Source organism: Chelonoidis abingdonii, chromosome 5, assembly GCF_003597395.2.
Source record: "Chelonoidis abingdonii isolate Lonesome George chromosome 5, CheloAbing_2.0, whole genome shotgun sequence".
NCBI lineage: Eukaryota > Metazoa > Chordata > Testudines > Testudinidae > Chelonoidis > Chelonoidis abingdonii.
The window spans coordinates 132,564,949-132,580,092 of NC_133773.1; the positions used below are offsets into that span (position 1 = coordinate 132,564,949).

The window sequence follows — 15,144 nt, forward strand, 5'->3', positions numbered from 1 at the left end:
GGTGTATTTGGCAATGTGCGCTTGCGCGGAACAGCTCCGTAAGTGCCTCCTCCCCCTGTGCTATATCTGAGTACGCCGCTAACCGCACGTATAAACGGCCCTCTCACACTTTCTGCCTCCATTGGAGATCCCTCCGCTAGTCGCGTATCTATTCCTCTAGTCATACCCAACCTACCTGGAAAAATCATACGGATGCCACTAATTACATGCTGAATGTTTTCCATATTGGTTTCTGGCTCTGGGGCCTCAGAGACTGGAGTGGGGCCCGGGACTCCTTTATCTGGGGTCGGCGGAAGAATCGCTATCTTTGAAACTGTCTTGTCTGAAAAACCGACTCGATGAACAATAAGCTAACTCCGCCCCTCGGCCAATCCGAGACGGAGGCTTGCCCCGTGCCCCGCCCCTCGTCCGAGGCTGGGCCAATGAGCGGGAACAGCTCGGGGGAGGGCGCGTTGAGGGGGATGTGTATGCAATGCTCGGGAGGGAGAACATTAGGTGGTGTTTATGCTCGGGCTGAGGGGAGACACTTCGGGCTGTTTTGGAGCTTTAGCGGGACGTGCTGCCCGGGGGCTCTTTGTGTGTGGGGAGCAGGTGAGGGCTGGGTGCTGAGTGGGGTAATGGGAGTGGCGCTCGGCGGGCTCTCCAAGGAGCTGCCCCCGCAGCTGGCTCCATTGACGCTCAGGGACTTGGCTCGTCTGTTCCTGCTGAGGAGGGCACGCCGGGAACAAAAAGGGGGGCTCGGAGTTTGGTGGCTGGGAGGGGGACAAGTTCCCTCAGCGCTGCACAGTAGCTGCTGCCAGTCCGTTCGCCCCACCTGCACGGATATAACACGGCCGTGTCACCCCGCCCCCCGGTGTCTGCGGTTAAACGGCGACTAGAAAGAAATCCTCACCGCCCCCTTTCTCTAACAAGAGCGGGAAGCTCCGTTCAGCCTAGTCTGGACTTGTTGGGGTCGGCGTGCGACTGTCCGGAGCGCTTGTCTAATGAAGTTACTGCTTTGTGCTTGTTTCCTGGGTCTCTTCTGCGGAGCACAGGGCTTCCCAGTGCGCTAGGATGGTGCTCCGGCTGGAGGAGAGCTGGCCCTTGCTCGTAGGGAAGAGGTTCCTGAGCCTGTCTGAGGAGGAGAACAGCGGCCCGTGGGATACGGATCACGTCTCCGAATGGCCCTGGAAAGCTGGCAGAATCAGGGCCGTTTCGCACACGGATGTTTCCAAACAGGACTTGAAGGTAAGTTCTAGTTGTAACAGTTCTGGGGAGATGAGTGCATGTGGTGACTTTTTTGCCTCTTAGACCACGCATATGTTTCCATCTGTTTCTTAGAAATTGTTCTGGACTGGAGAAATCTGTCAAACTACTCATCTGCTTGAAAACAATTTATATTGTCTAAACAATTTATATTGAGGTCTATATTTTCAATCTTCTGGAATGTTAAATACCTGCACAAAATACCGCTCTAAATATTTCTAGATTATCTGTTGTTTCCTACCACCTGGACAAAGTTTGTATTGTATCCTACCTGTTAAGACACTTCTCAGCACAATTCACTACTGCAGTTATAAATCTTGTTTCAATGGTGAATATGCCTTCCTACGACTACAGTAAATTTTATAAGATTGAGGGGTGGGGTGATGCTTTTAATGTTTGTAGTGGCTATTGTTGCAATATTTTATATTTTCTTGTTGATCATGGTCGCTGATACGATAAAGTAGTGGGTACACTTGCTGTTCATGATTGTTAGATGGTCCTGAGTTTAGATGGTTCTCACAATCAGATAACATCCCTATGGCAACGGTGACAGTTACTTAAATGGCAGAATACTGGGAAGTATTAAATGTATTTTTACCTGTCCTGTAATATAGTTTATTAAGTGGAAACAAGATGTTAACACCATATGACCAAATAGCTCTCTTTGGGCCACAGCTATTGTAGCACGTGAAGCATCTGCTAGTGACAGGATTTCACAGTAATGGAGTTTTATTGTGTGTACATTTTATATTTTCTTCTACTTTTGACTTGGTGGCATAATGCCTTGTTTCATGACTCTACTTCTGCTGCTGTTACCTTCTTTCAGTTATATGGTTTTCCCTTGCTTTCTTAGTGGGAGACTCTGACTGCTTCTAATAATCTGAGGAAGTGTTTGTCCATTTTCCTTTCAAGGCAGTTACTAAATAGTTCTAATTGCCTTATTTCTCTTTAGTATCTAAACTTTGGGATTACACTACAGACCAAGTCTAAATTCCAGAGGGTGGCATTCTAGTCATATCTAGTGTGTTGGGGTGGAGTTTTGCCCATATGACATCAGGGGAGGTATCAAAGCCTCCTGTGGTGTGGGGAGGAGAAATTGCTGCAGAGTGCTCTCTGCTCAGTCCTTTCTGATAATAGAAAGGAAAAGGAGCAGGTGCCGCTGGGGATTTTGCAAACCTTTACTGTGAGACCTGTAATTGGTTACGGCTTTGTTAGAAGAGATTAACTCTAATCTACGCAACCTATGGCATGCGTGCCGAAGATGGCACACGAGTTGATTTTCAGTGGCACTCACACTGCCTGGGTCCTGGCCACTGGTCTAAGGGGCTCTGCATTTTACTTTAATTTTAAATGAAACTTCTTAAACATTTAAAAAACCTTATTTACTTTATATACAACAATAGTTTAGTTAATATATTATAGACTTATAGAAAGAGACCTTCTAAAAACATTAAAATGTGTTACTGGCACGTGAAACCTTAAATTAGAGTGAATAAATGAAGACTCAGCACACCGCTTCTGAAAGGTTGCCGACCCCAGCTCTAGTGCATTCTTCTCTCTCCAGTAGAAGTGTTTAGCATGAAAAGTGACCAGGATGGCAAGGACTGCAAAGAGCTTTTGTACAAAAAAGCGTACAACCCCACTACCAGTCTCAAAAGAAAAGAGAGAGGGGTAAAAGGAAACTATAGCAAAAGGTCCCAGAGTGATGGTGAACTGAAAAACCATGTTGAGGAAGAGAGAGGATTGAATTGCAGTGCTTAGTCTGTAGAGACATGGTGGGTGAGGTAATCTTTTATTGGGCCAATTTCTGTTGGGGGGGAGAGACAAGCTTATGCACTGCTCTTCTTCAGGTCTGGGAAAGAGAGTCACAGCTGAATACAAGATGGAACAGATTTTTTAGCATAACTAGTTAACACATTTCAAGGGACCATTTAAGGTGAAGTGACCTGTTAACCCCCCTCCAGTCATGGGGGTTTGGGGAAGAGAAAGGGGAGGTTGTTAGTGGGTTATAGATTGGATTTGTAGTTTATATCAATGTCTCTGTTCAGTCCATGAGTTTTAGACTACATCTACACTACAGACCTTACCGCGGCACAACTGTACCCATGCAGGTGTGCCATTGTAAGGTTTCCTGTGTAGCTGCTGTACGCAGGCATGAAAGAGTTCTCCTGACATAATTAAACAGCCTACTGCTGCTCATTGGAGGTGATGATGTGGAAGAGCATCTCCCACCCACATAATGCTGTCCAGACCAGCGCTTTTGTTGGTCCGGGGTGTAGGGTTGTTTTTTTCACCATACCCCTGACCAGTGTATGTTTTACCAATGAAAGTACTAGTGTAGCCAACGTCTAAGGCTTTGGCTACACTACTCAACTTTTAGTGACATGGCTGTGTTGGCACAGCTGTGCCGCTAAAAGTTGTGCAGTGTAGCTGCTGTTTGTCAGCTCTTCTGCTGACAACACGCTGTTCAGACGGGCACTTGTCACAGCAAAACCTTTGTCTTTCAGGGGCAGGAGGGTGTTTAAACACTTCTGACAGACAAAAGTTATGTCTTTAAGGCTGGGTCTATGCTAGCAATTGTGTCTAGCTGCCTTGGCCCCCCAAACCCTGTGACTGGAGGGGGATTAATAGGCCACTTAATGGTCCTTTGTTTAGCATAACTAGTCAACACCTATTTCAGTTGATTTCATCTTGTATTTAGCTGGAACACTGAGTACATTTCCAGGACCTGAACAAGAGTTCTGTGTAAGCTTGAAAGCTTCTCTCTCTCAACAACAGAAGTTGGTCCAATAACCTTGTCTTACTGGTATCCTGGGATCAACACAGCTACAAAATTGCATAGTGATTTAGTCTTTGCAATATTTTCAACTTTGTTTTCAAGTAATATCAACTGTAAAATTGTCAAAACGTTGTTTTCTGCTGATATGTTCTTTTGTCTAAACAATTAGTAACAATCTAGTTTTTCTGCTTATCCTGTTTGCTTATCTTCTGCAATTCAGCTGGACGGTGAAAAGATTAGTCAGTTTTACACTTGTTTCTGTGAGTTTGACTCTCTTGATTCTCATGTTAACACAGTGCTGTAGTATTGGGTTGCACACTCTGTAAGAGATGTTTCACTCAAAACTAAATCATCTAGGTTTTACAAAATCTCAAAAATCAAACTTAATGCTACAAAAACTTTGTCATAAACTACCTCACGTTGTCAGATATTATGGCAATTGGGAAGAGGGCATGTTAAAACCTATTTGGAATGCAACTTGTAAATGTAGGCATGAAACGACATCCCAAAACCAGTTCATCAGGCTACCATGTTCTCCTCACTCAGAAGTGAGGAATACTTTGTAAATTTTTATTTAACACATCTCCAAGATGTGCAGAAAATAAAAACAGTAATCAGATCATTTAACTTTATTGCTGTAAATGTTAACTATCTTTTCCCCACTCTTTTTGTCACCCTCTTCTTGCAATACATGCAAAATTTAAGCTCGTCTGTGCAGAGACTGATCTATTCATATGTTTCTGTAAAGCAGCTAACACATTTGGGTGCTGTAAAAATAGAAAGTGAAAATTGAATGATGTTCTGACATGGTATTAAAAAAAAAAAGCAAGCTTTTCTTCTGCATTAAGATAATAATTGTTTTAAACTCTCAGCAGGAGTAGTGGAGTTATTGAAATACATTAATTTAAAATTAGAATCTGGCTTACTCTGGAGATGGATAAGTGGTATAGAAGACTGGAATTTTATGGTTAAAAATGTTGCATAACATTGACTAGAATTTGTTTGTTTTTAGTTTAAAAATAGAGTAGTGTAACTATTGTATAGTAGTTTCACTTCATTGTGTGACAAGAATGCAATAATTGGACATTTTCATAAGAACAATTGCTTATAACTAAACTTAATTGTTGAATAAGGTTAAAAAAAAAATGTGGTGGTCTCCTTAATACAGCCCAGATCTGTAAGTCACTGAGTTACCCTTTTGCCTTAGCAAAAGTGAACTTTGCTGGAGATTAAACTGTTTCAATTCCTTGCCACACTAAGGAATTGTAGCGGCAGCTCCTGTTCTTCTGGCCAAGAGGATCCATTGTCCACAGGCTCATAGAGTGCTGTTCCCTATGTCCCCTAAGTGATGGATAAATATAATGTTTTTTTTGCTTCCCCTTATTTTCCAAAATCCAGTATCTGTCTCAGGAAGATTTCCTGATGGTGCAGATTAGTAAATCCAAACTCCTTTGTCTAGGGTAGAGTTGATTTATGCTCTGTGAACTTTCAGAACATATTTTCAGCACACACAGGTAGAACCTCAGAGTTAAGAACTGACCAGTCAACACTTCATTTGGAACTGGAAGTACACAATCAGGTAGTAACAGAGACAAAAAAAAGGCAAGTACAGTACTGTGTTAAATGTACATTTTTTTTTAAAGTAAAAGGAATGCAGCATTTTTTTCCTGTATGGTAAAGTTTCAATGTTGTATTAAGTCGATGTTCAGCTGTAAACTTTTGAAAGAGAAACTAACGTTTTGTTCAGAGTTACGAACATTTCAGAGTTATGGACAGTGTTTGTAACTCTGAGATTCTACTATATACAACTTGCACATACAACACACATTGGTATTTCTGACCAGCATGTCCCCAGTTTATAGATGATACATTACTTTTTGGATACATATTATGACAACACTGTCTTGGGGTAGTGGCTGCGTTAGGCCTGATAATAAGTTGCAGTATAGTGGGCCCTCTATACCGAAGGGTTCTTAGGGTCACAAAAAAATTCTCTTTAAATAGAAGGGGGAGAGAGACCAAAAGTGCTATTAAACAACAATCTGATGGTCATGTCCCAGATTTTTAACGTCTTCCCCATTCCTCTAGGTATGTGTGGAGTTTGATGGTGAGTCATGGGAGAAAAGAAGATGGATCGAGGTCTACGACCATAAAATGAGAGGATTTCTAGTAGAGCAAAAATTGGTACTTGGTGAACGAAAGTCTCAAGCCAACTCTACAGATACAGTTCAGTGGCCTGCAATGGCAAGTATACAAATTGGTCTGATCAACTTCACTTCAGTATTTGATCCATGAAGGCAGCATTTCCTAGTTCCTGGTTTGGTAGGCTTCAGAATTTAAGTTTTTTTTAATGTGATCAGTAGTCCAACAAAATTAGAATTTACTGTTTTAAAAAACTGTAATCTAAATATATATGACACATTTATTAAAACAAGACAAAATCCAGCTTCACCAAAATGGTTGAATGCTTTTTTTTGTGTGTATAGCACTCTTTTTATGCACCCATGTGGGAAATCTGAAGTTGTACTAAATTTCAGCTCTGTACCTATGGGTTGGCAGCGTGTCTAAGCATTTGAGACCAGTATTTTCCATTCTTGTGTTGAAGTGATGCCTTGTACTTCCCATAGTGGGACTCTGACTATTGCCAGGACAGTGTTTTGGAGAGGGAGAGATGTTTCAAATCCTTTTCCCTTCTCTAATTTCCCATGTGTACTATTTCTGAAGGGTTTGTGGTGAGAGATGGAAAGATGATCAGGCATTGAAGATGCGTGTTGCTTCAAGCCTTTGTCTTTTGTCCTAAATTTCTCACTTTACTGTTCCCGTGGCTCAGTGCTCTGTACATTTTCAATTCCTGTTCCCATGTGATAGTTGCCTGCTTTGGGTCATTTTGTGAGGATTGAACCCTGGATCTCATGCACTCAAAGGCATGAGTTTTATTTAACTGCTTGAGCCAAAGGACATAAATCCTCCTTGGGTAGCACCTGTAGCAGATTGATTAGTGACTGGTGAATGTAAAGTATTAGAGATTGTGAAAGTCCATTTTTCTGGTAATATACATTTAGTTACTAAGTACAGATTTATTTTACTTTTTAAATTCTTATACTGCTGTGGTAGCCAAGTGTCTGGAAAACTGAATATATCATCCAGTTTTCAATCTGTGGTGATGTATGGTGAAGAGGAGTTCAATAACCTGTACTGTTGGTATACTAGTGAAAAGTACTAGTGTCATTGGATTAATTTGTCAAACTTTAGGAGTTGTGTGTCCTAGAATCCTCTGACTTTCTTAAAAGGTAATGAGATGGAAGAGATGATTGACTATTTTTACTGATACAGCTGCAGTATAGAACATTGTTATACAGATCAGAATAAATTACTAGTCTCCTTGCAGCATTAAGTTCTTATGCAGCCAAACAACCCAGGAGTTTTTTGGTTAGGCAAATTAATTCAGCTTTTTTTAGCTCCATTTTGATTATACTGTTGAGATTAGCATTATTTATTTAAAAATCTGCTTGTATATAAATTGGAAATACAGTCATACAGTACTGGGGAAGTCTGCGTTTCACTTTTCTTGCATTCTTGGATTAATGTCAGGATAAATACTACAGATACATTAAATAGTGGTACTGGAAATAATCTAAATTCTTAAACTTTTTGGACTACATAGCATCAAATGGGAAGTACAGCCCTTACATGTATCTGAAAACATTGTATAACTTGGACACTTATTTATTCAGTAAATACATTTAGGTATAGAGTCTTTTCTGTTGTGTATTTTAGGTACGCAGTATAAAAAAAAGTCACTGTTTAAAAAGGAATGCTATAGCGTTTTAAGGCACACTTCTAAAATCTGCCTTGCAGGACTGTTGGTTAATACTTGTAAACAACTTTGATTATGAAAAGTGTTCAATAAATAGTAAGTAATTGTATATTTAAAAATGATGGGACAGACATCACCTAAATTTAAAAGTACTCTTAAATTCACAATTTAGTTCTGGAAACTTATGGTACCTACAGTATAATCTTTATTCCATGGCATTAAGCTTGCAAACATCATTCTCAAATCTTTGCTAACATCAGTGTCAGTGAACTGCAAACATCATTCTTAGATGTGTTCTGATGTCCAAACAAGGAAATAAAAATGCCATTGTGACAGGATACTAGTTGTAGCACCCTAATCACTGAGGTTGCTGCAGTGTTGGGAAGATTGCAAGCTTATATGAAATCAATTAACTGGTTTCTGTGGGGATTACTGACACCTAGGGGTAATTGGCTCAATAATTGGGAGGAGGTGTATAGATTTGGGAGGAACAGGAAGTACTGTGGGGCTCGGAGAATGAGTTTGGGGAGGCGGGGTTGGGTCGTCTCCTCTCCTCCTGCTGTATGCCTATGAGTCCTTCTGTTATGCTTTGAAATTGAAGATTAAAAAGCACCTGTGGTAAAAGGGAAACAGTCTGTCAAGGTATTTTCCCCCACTTTGAACTTTAGAGTACAAATGTGGGGGACCTGCATGGATCCTTCTAAGCTTAATTACTAGCTTAAATCTGGTACGCTGCCACCAGCCAGAAGTTAGCATCTGGCACACTTTCTGTTCCCCCAAACCCCTTGGGTCTTAAAACAAGGAGAAATTAACCATCCCCCTCCTTTTCCCCCCCCCGACTGTCCCCTCCCTGGGTTACCTTGAGAGGCTTACACAGACCCAAACCCAAACCCCTTGGATCTTAAAACAAAGAGGAATTAACCATCCCCCTTCCTTTCCCCCCACCAATCCCTGGTGAGTTCAGACTTAATCCCTTGGATTTTAAAACAAGGAAAAATCAATCAGGTTCTTAAATAGAAAGCTTTTAATTAAAGAAAGAAAAAGTAAAAATTATCTCTGTAAAATCAGGATGGAAAATGCTTTACAGGGTACTCAGATTCATATAGACTAGAGGGACCACCCCCCCTTAGCTTTAGATTCAAAGTTACAGCAAACAGGTAAAAATCCTTCCAGCAAAAAAACACCATTTACAAGTTGAGGAAACAAACATAAGACTGATCTGCCTTGCCTGGCTATTACTTACTATTTTGAAACGTGAAAGACTGATTCAGAAAGATTGGGAAAGCCTGGAATGATGTCCCATCTCTCTCAGTCCTGAGAGCGAACAACGAACAAAAGAAAAAGAACAAACAAAGACTTCTCTCCACCAAGATTTGAAAGTATCTTGTCCCCCTATTGGTCCTCTGGTCAGGTGTCAGCCAGGTTCACTAAGCTTCTTAACCCTTTACAGATAAGAGACATTAACCCTTAACTATCTGTTTATGACACAGCCCTTCTATGTTCTTGGATAGGAGACCAGAAGAAAGGGATAGGCAACTATGCATGGCAGACGTAAATGGATGCTATGTGGCAGCCATGTTAGTTCCATCTTTATTCAAAATACAGGGGCAAAACACATACCAGATGAAAAAGGACAATAAGCAGGAAAAGTACTATGTCTAAAATGCTTGCTATTGTCTTTCAGGTTTACAAATCCTTATTGGACAAGGCTGGTCTAGGATCCATAGTTTCTGTACGTTTTCTTGGTGAAGAGAGATGTGTGTTTCTTTCTAAAGACCTTTTGAAGCCTATTCAGGTAATTTTATTCGGAATATCTTGCATACCATTGGCAGGATTAAGCCATGTTTTGTCTAGTGTTCACTGCTGAAACATTTAAGTGAAAATTTGAAGCATGTCCACATTGCTATATCTCATGAAAATCTGTCCTTGATGATGTGCATTGTGTTAAAAACCTGATGATGGTAGCTGAGCATGTAGCCATATAAGATAACTTGGTGTAGGAATAGCATTAGGCTTCTAGCTTTTCAGGTTGATGAACTTTTTAATTCCAAAATTGAAACCAAAAAAAATATTTTTGAAAAAACAAATTTTTGATAACATGGAAATTAAATTGTCCCTGGTGGGCTTATGGTAAGCAGAGAGCCTGGCTCTCAGCCTAGCTGGGGCTTCAGGGTCCTGATTCTCCTTCAGCTCTGAGGTACTTGCTGAGTGGTGGAGATTGGGAGCTGGGGCTTTTGGCTCCCCATCAGCCTCCCAAGCAAGCTGACAGGTAACAGGACAGATTTCTATCAGAGCTTTGTTCAAAGTCTAACTGTTTCAGAAACATATTGAGGAATCTTCGTTCTCTGACCAGCTCTGCTTTTAATCTGGCAGAATGTACTTGAGTTGGCTTTTGTGCAGAACATAACTATAACAGAGTGCCATGGAATTTTTAATAGATGCTTTGGAATAGTATTTCAGATCTCATCAATACCACCTGAAAATAACTGCTGGGCTGATACGCTGGCTTGATGATGAGTGCATCTAAATTAGGAGGTAGTTCAGAGTGTAAAAAGATGGGAGTGGCTGGTTTATCTCTGGGTTGCTAGGCAAGATGATAAACTCCCATTACACCTTGAGTATAACTGTAAAACAGCAATAATCTGTTAGCATTTAGCTACTCCAGGCCTTCCTGATCTTTATTTCTGGTACTATGCCCTCGCTGCTTCACTTTTGTTTGGCTTTTGCGTTTTGTTTTAGATATAATTGTAAAATGTTTGAGGGCAGGAATTGTCTCTCTCTGGGTTTGGGTACAGCACTTAGCATAATAGAAAATAGATCCTGACTTGGGCCTTTGGGTGCTCACACTACAAGTATTAATGGAAGTTTTACTAATTCTTATTAATTTGAAATACTGGTTTATTTTCTGTTCTGTTCCGCACAAATGGCAAACCAAATTCTTAAACACAACAGAACCATTTGTTCATATAAAGCTTCACAGTATAATTTTTTGCTGTTGAACATGCTGCTGTTGGAAAAGCATTTTTTTTTTAATTAAACATTTAGATCTCTTGGCAACTATTTATTGTGAATACTTTCATCCTAATAGGATGTGGACAGTCTGAGACTCTCTCTTATGGATGATCAGAATGTTAATGAAGAAATTCAAGTTCTGATTATGAAACATCTAGACGAAAACCACTTGCTGCAAGGTATGAGAGTGCCATCTGGTGGAAGGATACTGGAGGTCACTGCACTGGTGATATTTACAGTATCACCTGTTAACAAGAATCCCTCTTTGCTTTTTCTCCCCAATAGTCTTTCCTTGCATAGAAGAATGTTGGGTAGTCTACTGGTCTCATCACCTCTCCCAAAACAATTTTATAGATTTGCTGTCCACCATCCATAATGCTCCCAAATGGGCAGAATTAGAAACTAGGACCCCTAAAAAAAATGCCTGGCTAACATCAGGCATCTAACAAGTTACCTGATTTTCAGTGGTGCGGAGCACTCAGCAGTTCCCATCGAATTCGATGGGGAGCTGCTGACTGCTCAGTACGTCCGAAAATCTGATGCCTTATTTAGGTGCCTGACTTTAGCCAGCCACCTTTTTTCTTTTTAAAAAAACAAAGCTTTAACCTTGGCTATTCTGTAGCTCAAGAGAAAGGCGTTGGAGACTTCTTCTGGTCAAGTTAAAATTTATTTACAGTTCATGAGCTGCACTATAAGCTCTTATTTGGCTTCCTATAAGTCTTGTAACAAAATTTTTTGTCCAGTGGAAATGATCTACTTCTGGGTAGGAAATTAGTATAGTGGAGTAAGTAACATGGCAGTTCTTGAAAGAGTGGCAATGTAAGCGAGGAAGAACTCCACAAATTGGACACTGAGGGCTCAAGCTTCAGGTCCAACTGAGCTGTACTTGCTGTTTTTTTGACTCCTGAATTCTGAGGTCATCATGGGCCCCCAGTGTGTATTACAGCAGCAGAAAGGCCCCAATAAGCTGTTCCAGCAAAAGAAATAACCAGAATGTAGAGGTATTCTGGCCACACTCCTTTTTCCCAGCCGTGTCAGGGTTCAAGAGAGAGGCACATAAGTAACAATGTAGGTTTTTTGCTTGTTGTCTTCCAGTGCTATTTACTTATTTTTGGTGCATAGTGCTACTGGCTAGTTAGTGTTGATATGTGGATATGTAATGAAAGTTACCATAATGTGTGTGTGTCCCCCACCTTCCCACTCTGAAGTATGTTATGTTTTGTTTGTTTGTTAAAGGTGGTAAGAATGTAATTGGCTCAAAAGTAAGGATTTATAGCTTGGATCCATCTACCCAATGGTTCACAGCAACTGTTGTAAATGGTAATCCAACTACAAGGACTCTGGAAGTCAACTGTGAGGAGGTAAAGAAGCAACTGAGGCAACATGGGTAGATAAAAAGAATTAAAACACCTTCCTTGTATCTAGGTAATTCTATCCTTGCTTTTCCATAGTAGGGTTAACCAGCTGGAATAATACCTTGTATTTTATGTCATGCTTCATTCCAAAGGATCCTAGAGCACTTTATACTGCATGCACAGTGCCACTGATGTGTGTGGAAGGATAGCAAATGGCTCACTGCACACTAGTGGGAGAGCAGAGGTTTGGGATTTTCTCTTTTGGCCCAACAATTGGGGAAATCCCTATTCTAGCATCTCTAGCTGTACAGAGTTTGCAGCACCTTGTCTTGGAGACTGCCTTATCAAAATGCGTGCATACAATTTATCTAACTTGGAATGGAGGATTGAGTCATCCTTGTTAAGATTTTAACTTGAAGTTCCACAGAGTCGAGGTTTTTCAGACAAGAAGCTTACTCTTGCTCTATTGTTAGAATATCATACTTCTGTTTTTGTTTTTAAAAACTCCTTTATTAGTCTCGCTTGAGGTGTGAAAATAGTAAATATCTAATCTAAAACTTTTTACACAAATTGTCTTTTTTTTAAAAAGCTTACTCCTTTTTCCCTTAAGATTCCAGCTTTAAAAACTCTTGATCCAGAATTGATTCATGTTGAAATCCTACATGACAGTCATGAGAAGTGTGGTAAGATTTTTTTTTTGTTTTGTTTTTTTTAATTTATTGGCCTTTTGCTGTTTTGAAGTAACTTTCTATGGTGGAAACTAATTTAGTCACTTTCAATGTCTCAGGCAAATCTAAGAGAAATGGGGGTATGAAAAGAAAATCATCTGATGATAAAGGAAATGTTGATGCCAAACATACAAAATCCTGCTCTGAGGTAACAAGGTTTATTTTCACTATTGTAACAGTATTTGTCATTGAGCTGTTAAGGAGGAGTACTAGATGGCCTTAATTTACTGACACACTATGCTATGTCTAAGCTTAGAATGCTACAGCAGCACAGCTGCAGCTATGCCGCTGTAGTGCTTCAGTTTAGATGCTTACTCTTGCAACAGAGGGGTTGCTTCTGTCACTGTAGGTAATTCATGTTCCTTGAGAGACGGTAGCTAGGTTGACAGAAGAATTTTTCCATCATCCTACCGTTGTCTATGCTGGGGTTTAGGTTGACTTGACTGTCTCAGAGGTTCAGATTTTTCACATCCAAGTGGTGTAGCTATGTTGCTGTAACTTTTCAGAGTAGAGCAGCCTCACATTCACGTTTCTGTGCTCGTCCAGACATGGGTATAGTACTCTCTACTAGAAGACAGAGAACAATATAATTGAGCCTTTGGGTGAGATCACTTTCTCATTTGTAAATGGAGTTTGTCTACTCCCAATCTTGTGCATGTCTTTTTCCAGTGTGCAGACTTTTTTCTTGCTGACTATATAGAGAGAGTTAAAGATCAGGGTTTCTCTAGCTTAGAAAAATATCTAGGAAAAGAGGAGAATTCAATGGTAACTTTATCCTGTAATTTACCTGCCTGACTGCTCACAGATTTTTTGCTACCAGACAGGAGTGCACCAGTCTTGCAGAGCTATTGTATTTTGTTTTTCTGCAAAGGGAGAATCTGGCCGCTTTTCTGATATTTTCAAGTTTTTCTGAGCCAAGTGAGTTTGAGTGGTCCGCTAAGATCCAAGAAAGCTGTCTCGAAGGCCAAAGGCCTGGGTGATTTGGATATGGAAAATAATGGTGTAGCTAGAGAACAGCCCTTCAGATGACTATGTGATTAGCCCCATCAGATCTAGTTTTTTTTTTTTTTTTTGTGGAGGAGGGAGGGGCCTTCTGGGAGATCTCGGGGTTATCTCTGTGCCATCTTGCTTATGTACATAGTCCTGTTACTGTAGCCATGTAGTCAGTCCTTTGTCAAGCCAGCTACATAAGTCCATTTCATGGTCAGGCACTCTTAGTAGACTTCTAAAGTACAGTAGTGATATCAGAGTTCTGGAGTAGCTAATCTGGGTTCCTATAAGGCAGGGGTAGTCAATTATTTTTTGTCAAGGTATAGTGAAGGTCCAGACTCCTGAGAGACACTTTTCACACTGCAATAAGTAGTAAGTAAAAAGATCTTGCAGTCTGGTTAAAAGCAGCTGGCGGTTCAAATTTGTCCAGCAGTCTGCCTATTGACTGCCCCTGCTATAAGATGTCCATTATCTGAGCACCTCCCCAAAAGCATGCAAACTGATATTTCTTTTCTTTCCAGTCTGCAATAACTGAACTGTTTTATCTTTTTTAAATGTGGGGGTGGTGGAAGTATAGATCAAGGAACTGGGTTTTGTATGTAGCGCCCCTCTCCACCTGATTACCTCCTTTAATGGCAGTCCGCTTACAGGTTCTGATGGACAGGTCTGGGTTCTTTTGGATCCTGCCACCCACTCAGCAGGGTGAATTTTTTTTCTTTTTTTGTTACGAAATTGGCGGTGCCTCCACCCCCCTTGCTCCTTCCTGGCAGGGTCACCAGGGCAGCTTGAGCGGAAAATTCTAACTACAGGAGAATCCACACTTGCTTGCCAGATAGTTGGAGACTTCCAAGAAATAACACAACACACAAAAATATATTCAACACAACAATTATATTAAACAGGCAACAAATACAACATAACAGGGTGAAACACTATTTTTAGGGTCACCGGTGCCCACACTGAAAATACCTCTGACTTGATGTAACAAGTGTAAAATTAGTGTCCTGTTGGTACGCGTACTTTGCTAGGGCCCTTGATGACCAAACGAGAGGAGAAACACCACACCATAGTAACTCTAGCTCAGGAACCAATCCATGCAACAAACCTCGATGCCAACTCTGCCCACATATCTACACCAGTGACACCATCACAGGACCTAACCAGATCAGCCACACCATCACCGGTTCATTCACCTGCACGTCCGCCAATGTAATATAT

The 15,144-nt window shown here is 40.7% G+C and overlaps 1 protein-coding gene across 2 annotated transcripts in view; it reads left to right on the forward strand.

The window, feature by feature from the left end:
* Window positions 1-451: 451 nt before the first annotated feature.
* Window positions 452-15,144, forward strand: part of KDM3A (lysine demethylase 3A) — a 51,322-nt gene continuing 36,629 nt past the window's right edge. Inside the window, exons 1-8 of one of the 2 annotated variants that reach the window (XM_032776870.2) lie at window positions 452-591; window positions 1,035-1,227; window positions 6,113-6,268; window positions 9,526-9,636; window positions 10,930-11,032; window positions 12,090-12,214; window positions 12,819-12,891; window positions 12,996-13,084. In XM_032776870.2, the coding sequence (XP_032632761.1) occupies window positions 1,054-1,227; window positions 6,113-6,268; window positions 9,526-9,636; window positions 10,930-11,032; window positions 12,090-12,214; window positions 12,819-12,891; window positions 12,996-13,084 (831 nt within the window). In that variant the 5' untranslated portion in view covers window positions 452-591; window positions 1,035-1,053. Of the gene's footprint in view, window positions 592-962; window positions 1,228-6,112; window positions 6,269-9,525; window positions 9,637-10,929; window positions 11,033-12,089; window positions 12,215-12,818; window positions 12,892-12,995; window positions 13,085-15,144 lie in introns of those variants that run through there. The other variant, XM_032776869.2, reaches the window with a different exon arrangement.